Source organism: Bubalus bubalis, chromosome 24, assembly GCF_019923935.1.
Source record: "Bubalus bubalis isolate 160015118507 breed Murrah chromosome 24, NDDB_SH_1, whole genome shotgun sequence".
In the NCBI taxonomy this organism is placed as follows: Eukaryota; Metazoa; Chordata; class Mammalia; order Artiodactyla; family Bovidae; genus Bubalus; species Bubalus bubalis.
This window is the reverse complement of record NC_059180.1, coordinates 15,165,547-15,171,617: the sequence shown is the minus strand read 5'-3', so window position 1 is coordinate 15,171,617 and position 6,071 is coordinate 15,165,547. Positions and strand designations below refer to the sequence as shown.

The following is a 6,071-nucleotide window of genomic DNA, read 5'->3' as shown; positions in this document are numbered from 1 at the left end:
GTAGGGTGGGACGGGGATTGAGGACAGAGGGTGGGACAAACGAAGATGGTGGGGGAACAGGTGGCCTGCAGTTTGATGTGGGTAGAGGGGCTTTGGGGTCAGAGCCCAGACCTGCAGACTCAGCCCCCATCACTTTGGGCCACCTGATAGGCTGGACCAACCATCCAGAAATCCCCGCCAAGGCCAGCCAGAGCCAGGCCAAGGTCAGGCCTCCCTTCCCTTCCCAGAACCACAGCTGCTGCTGGGCTCCGGGTCTCCTGGGAGGTCCACCAAGAGGGAAACACTGATGTCATGCGCTGGGAGTGAGGTCACCCTGCCTGCCCTGTTCTGCAGCTGCCAAAACCCCTACTCAGCACCCACCCAGCAGGTTCTGTTCCCCCATCCCCATTCCACAAGCTCTCTGCTGGAACCAGAAGCCCATACAGCACAGAGTGGCCACCAGAGGGTGCCCTGTGGCAAGGCTGGGGGGTGGAGAGGTGGAGGCTGGGCTGGTCTCTGTTCCTGGAATGGGCCAGGAGGGAGGAGGAGCAAGCGGAAGGGGACCGTGTGGCGCTGGCCCAGGAGTCACAGAAGACCGCCTCGGTGCCTAGTTGGGCGCCTTAGGACTCTGGCTGCAGGTAGGTCCCTTCCCCCAGCTCCGCCCTTCCCGCCTTCCTCTACCCGCTGCCCCAGCTCCCTGCCAACCACCCTTCATTTTTGGCCCCTGAACTTCTCCCTCTCCCTCAAACCCTGACCCCTTCCTCCATGCCAAGCCTGCCCCCTTATCTCGGGAACTGCAGCTGGCAGGGTCAGAGGGCAGGTAGCCTGGCCACTTGCACCCACAGCCACAGCCTCCAGAAAACGCTCCGGCCCCTGGATCATTGCTCCAGTTGACTGAGTCAGAGGCCCCTTCTGGGAGGAAAGGGGCAGCCCGTGCTGGGGCAGTCGGCAGGCCACCCAGGTGAGGCAGGGTGTCTTTCCCCAGCCAGGTATGGCCGACTCTGCCGAAACCCAGGAACTGGTATACCTGGTCACAGGTGGCTGTGGCTTCCTGGGGGAACATGTGGTCCGAATGCTGCTGCAGCGGGAACCCCGGCTCCGTGAGCTGCGCATCTTTGACCTACACCTGGGTCCTTGGCTGGAGGAGCTGAAGACAGGTGACTGGGGGGAGAGATGGGGGAGGGGCAGCAGAGGGTGGGGAGGGTGTGGACTCCCTTCCGAGTGGCGGAAAAGATGATGCCTGTTATGTCTCTCCGGGGGAAGCGGATAGGATGAATGAGTCATTAGGAAAATGTGGCTCCTGAGGGTGTGGGCCAAGCCCAGCAGCTGGCTGATGGTCTCAGCTCTGACATTGCCTCCGCCTGCCCCTACCCGCTCCCAGGGCCCGTGCAGGTGACTGCCATCCAGGGGGATGTGACCCAGGCCCACGAGGTGGCAGCGGCTGTGGCCGGAGCCCACGTGGTCATCCACACAGCTGGGCTGGTGGACGTGTTTGGGAAAACCAGTCCTGAGACCATCCACGAGGTCAACGTCCAGGGTAAGCTGCTCCCTACCTGTTCTGACCGTGTCCTTAGTACTCCCTGGCCCATGGCCTGATCTTGGCTGTTTGTTCCCTGCTCCCTTTTTGACCCTGACCTCTGATCACCCTGTGACAATCTGTCCCTTCTGCCCCTGTGGTGGCAGGCCGGTCCTCACTGAACTCTGTGGTTCTCCCCAGGCCTGGGGAAGGCAGGCATGTGTCCTTGTCCAGTGTTGGGATGGGGAGGGGTAGAGGCAGATGGGGAGGAAGCTTCAGTTTGGACACACAGCCCCCTACCTCCCTCAGGCACACAGAATGTAATCGAGGCTTGTGTGCAGACTGGAACACGCTTCCTGATCTACACAAGCAGCATGGAAGTTGTGGGGCCCAACATCAAAGGCCAGCCCTTCTACAGGTGAGCTGAGGTCCCCCCAGTCCTTCCAGGGCCCCACCTCCCCTCAGCACTAAGAATGTTCCCTCTCCCCCTACTAGGGGCAATGAGAACACCCCCTACGAAGCCGTACACCGACATCCCTATCCTTGCAGCAAGGCCCTAGCTGAGCGGCTCGTCCTGGAAGCCAATGGAAGGGAGGTGAGACTTGAAAAGATGAGATGTGGGAGATGGGGCTGCCTGGCAGAGGCATAACCAGAGCCTGTGGGCTTTTTTTTTTTTCCTTCTGGCCACACTGCATGGCATGTGGGATCTTATTTCCCCAACCAGGGAATTGAACCCTCACCCCCTGCAGTGGAAGGGTGGAGTTTTAACCACTAGACCTCCAGGGAAACCCCTGGGTTTTTTTTGTTTGGTTTGGTTTTTGTTTTTGTTTTTCTCAGCATGGGCTCCTTTGCATCCTGCCCTGGTTTCCTTCCCTCTCCAACCCGAAGGGACCAGGGCGGAAAACAAAGCACCAGATCCTTGGTCTGAGCAGGGCGTGCCTTTTTTGCTCCCAGGTCCTGGGGGGGTTGCCCCTAGTGACATGTGCCCTGCGTCCCACCGGCATCTACGGCGAAGGCCACCAGATCATGAGGGACTTCTACCACCAGGGCCTGCGCCTGGGGGGCCGGCTCTTCCGGGCCATTCCAGCCTCTGTGGAGCATGGCCGAGTCTACGTGGGTGAGGCCCGGGCTGGGTGGTGGGGGAGGCTAAAAAAAAACAGGGGCAGGACTCGTGCGGTTCTCAGGAGTGGGGGGTGTTATATACTCTAGCTAAAAAAGGACAGTTTATACATGGGCCAGAGCAGACTCTGGTATGTGGGCATCATCTTCACAGGCCATAGAGGAAACAGCATCCTTGTGAGTGGGGAAGGCTGACATAAACACCAAGTCATAGGCTGAAAGTGTCGCAGTTTGGGGGGTAGCATCTCCTCAGGAGAGAAGAAGGGGGAGCATCTCCCCAGGACCAAGAGAAGAAGGAACTGTATCCATACAGGCTGGCCTGGGGGAGCACCTGGCTAGGCAGCCTTCAGCAGGGATGGAGTGACGTGGGCGCTATCTATGCGGACCAGAGAGGGTGGCTTGCTCATGTGCTGGCCCAGGACACAGCAGCATCTGTGTGGTTACCAGGGCACTCAAGGACATATTCCCCTCCCTTCTCTCCTCGGCACCCCCACCCCCACTGCCACAGGTAACGTGGCCTGGATGCACGTGCTGGTGGCCCGGGAGCTTGAACACCGAGCTGCCCTCATGGGCGGCCAGGTGTACTTCTGCTATGACAACTCGCCCTACAAGAGCTATGAGGACTTCAACATGGAGTTCCTGGGTCCCTGCGGACTGCGGCTGGTGGGCACCCGCCCACTGATGCCCTACTGGCTGCTGGTGCTCCTGGCCGCCCTCAACACCCTGCTGCAGTGGCTGCTGCGACCGCTGATGCTCTATGCACCCCTGCTCAACCCCTACACACTGGCCGTGGCTAACACCACCTTCACCGTCAGCACCGACAAGGCTCGGCGCCATTTTGGCTATGAGCCCCTCTTCTCCTGGGAGGAGAGCCGGACCCGCACCATCCGCTGGGTGCAGACCGTGGAGGGCTCAGCCTAGTGACGGAGCAGCTGGGCCCGGAGCCTGGCGTGGCACGGCATCATCAGGTCCCAGAGCCCTTAGACCCTGGTGGGGAGGGCAGGCTGAGCCAGAGGAGGGGGCTGATGCTAGACTGGCGGTCCCAGAGCCCTCCACCTTGGAACCCAGGAGCCTTGAGCCTGTGTCTTAATGTCCCTAAGTTCTAGGGCAGGGTTTGGGGGCAGGCATGTCTGTGTCTTCACCCTCAACTCAGGCCTCATGGCTGCCTAGTGAGGATCTGACCGCCCTGATGTTCTCAACGACGCCATCCCATTTCTGGCTTTCCGAGCAGAAAGTGGGCGGAAATCCTGCAGGCCTTCATTGTTGGCCCTTGGATGTCCTTCGTGATCCTCAGGCCTGGTTTCAGAGTGAAGACGCTCTCTTAACTCTTCCCACCACCTTGGTCCCTGCTTGGGGGTCACAGTCCCATGATTTTAAACATTTATTACCTTTAGACATCTATCTTTTAATACTTGTCAATAAAGGCTGAGGAAGTCTGTGTATTTTTCCCTTCTTGCCCCCTACTCTGCCTGAGGTTGCCCCAGTAATGCATACCTGTCCAAGCCCTGGATTAAAACTCCTCTGAGCCTGTGCCCATCCCCCCGGCCAGCACCCACCCCCGACCTCCCACTATGTCTCTCCCACCCCCACGGCGCCCGTCCCGTGTGGGGACAGAAGGAAGTGAGCACACAGCATCCCGCTGTTGGATTGGTTGCTATTTCTCCCGTCCCACGACCCGGCCCGGGGTGGGGGTGGGGGGGCTCTGGGGACAGGACATGCAGGGTGGGGGCGGGGGGCAGAATTTTCCTGTATTTTATCCATTTGCAACTTGGTCACCAATAGAGAGAAATGGGACTCTGAGGGCTAACAGGAGAGGATGGCCTGGCTCTGGGCCCCCAGCCAGGCCCCAGGAGTCCTGTCCCCTCCGGGGAGGAGAGGGAAAGAGCTCTAGAAACCAACGGAGAAACAGAAGGGGCAGGGGCTCATGTCAGCAAACACGGCTACATCACGTGACACGCCAGCGACACAGAAACACACGCCAACGCACACGGTTGCACAGCAGGCAGGGGGGGTCGGGTGGGGGAGGAGGGAGCCGGGGGCCACCCATCTTGTCCTCTGCGGGGCAGGCTGGGGGGTGGGGCAGGGTGAATGCATAGAACACATCATGTACACACGCTCAAGGCGTGGCAAGAGCGTGCATCAACCCACAGGCACATGGGATGGACACGCAGTGTGCTTCGTGAAAGGCAGGGCTAGGGAGAAGGGGGGAGGGGAAGCAGCGAGCCCTGGCCAGGCCCGGGACCACCCACAGGGCACACAGGGGCTTGATGGTGGTAGGGGCTTGGCGGGCAGGTGGGCAGCACACACTCGTCTGAGAACATGCAAGAGACACCAGCCCCCAGACAACAGTTCCAGGACACACACAGACACAGCAGCCAACAAGCAAACACATCCCGTGGTGGGTGGGACTTGGAGAAGCAGACTCTCAGGGATCCTTTGGTCCATCTGAGGCCCAGAAATGGGCAGTTACAGACCTAATGCCACTCAAGGAGGCAGCAGCATCTCTCCAGCCATGGCTCCACCCTTCTCCTCGTGGCCCCAAGGCCGTGGGAATTCCGGAAACACCTGGGCTGAGAGGGTATCCTGGCTGGGTGGCCGGAAGGAAAAAGGGTTGGGTGGGGGGTGCTGGGGCCTGCTCTGACGTCCCCAAAGAAGCCTGAGTGGGAGCAAGGGGGCTACAGTCAGATCCGGGGGCAAACTTCCTGTCCTGATGAAGGGCACTGTGGGAATGGACAGGCAGGCACCCCTCCTGGGGAAAGCCCACCTTAGGGGTCCCGTGCATCTATGGGCCATACACACAGGCAGGGCCCAGCCAGGTAGGGAGGAGGTTGGCTACCTGAGCTGGGGCTGGGGTGGGTGGGGTATTATGTTCCAGAAGGTCACAACTGCATTGTCTCTCTCACGCACACACGCTTCACATGAAGAGGGCCTCCAGGAAACCATGTGTGCACACACCAAAGTCCTCCGCCCTGCGCACACGTATGTTCCTGGGCCAATGGAGTGGGAGGCTTCGAACACTGTTCCCTGCCCATGTACCCCTCCCCCACCTGCCACCCAATGCACAAATCCACCCATGCATGTGTTGTCTACGCAGCAAGGGAGGAGTTGGCGCCTTCCTCACCATCACAAACCCAGGCCTGTCACAAACTCTGAGACTCACCCTGTGGGGCAACAGCTATTGGTGACACCGCAGCAGGAGTCACGTCCAGGGAATGGGTCCCATGCCTCAGCCCACTCCAGTACGTCTGAAATAAGCAGTTCCCTAAACCCCAAAGGCCAGCACATCAGATGGGCCGGTAGGGACCATCGCCGGCCTCTTTTCGGTTCTCAGGTAATTCTCAAGAATGTTCTCATTCTGAGAGCCTGGGGCAGCCCCTGCCATTCCCCTGATCAGTAGCATTTCCCACCAACAGCCTTTCCAGGAGACATTCGTGTGTCCCGGTGCCAATCTCTACAG

At 59.8% G+C, this 6,071-nt stretch overlaps 1 protein-coding gene across 5 annotated transcripts; it reads left to right on the top strand.

The window, feature by feature from the left end:
• The first annotated feature begins 51 nt into the window (after nucleotides 1–51).
• Nucleotides 52–4,052, top strand: HSD3B7 (hydroxy-delta-5-steroid dehydrogenase, 3 beta- and steroid delta-isomerase 7). Of its 5 annotated transcripts, none has more exons than XM_044936303.2 (7): nucleotides 60–617; nucleotides 1,017–1,136; nucleotides 1,361–1,516; nucleotides 1,805–1,913; nucleotides 1,991–2,090; nucleotides 2,450–2,612; nucleotides 3,123–4,052. In XM_044936303.2, exons 1-7 carry the CDS (start codon nucleotides 287–289, stop codon nucleotides 3,533–3,535), a joined length of 1,392 nt encoding a protein of 463 aa, XP_044792238.2. In that variant the 5' UTR covers nucleotides 60–286; the 3' UTR covers nucleotides 3,536–4,052. The 5 variants fall into 5 exon arrangements, with proteins under 5 accessions (XP_044792240.2, XP_044792238.2, XP_006070458.1 ...); XM_006070396.4 differs by having other exon boundaries at nucleotides 480–617; nucleotides 965–1,136; XM_044936304.2 differs by lacking the exon at nucleotides 60–617 and adding an exon at nucleotides 665–940.
• Nucleotides 4,053–6,071: the final 2,019 nt, after the last annotated feature.

Excerpts from the sequence above, each read along its gene's own strand:
- HSD3B7 (XM_044936303.2), top strand. The coding sequence starts at position 287 with ATGTCATGCGCTGGGAGTGAGGTCACCCTGCCTGCCCTGTTCTGCAGC. Across the intron at positions 618-1,016 it reads CCTTAGGACTCTGGCTGCAG|GTGGCTGTGGCTTCCTGGGG; the intron begins GTAGGTCCCTTC and ends ACCTGGTCACAG. Across the intron at positions 2,613-3,122 it reads GCATGGCCGAGTCTACGTGG|GTAACGTGGCCTGGATGCAC; the intron begins GTGAGGCCCGGG and ends CCACTGCCACAG.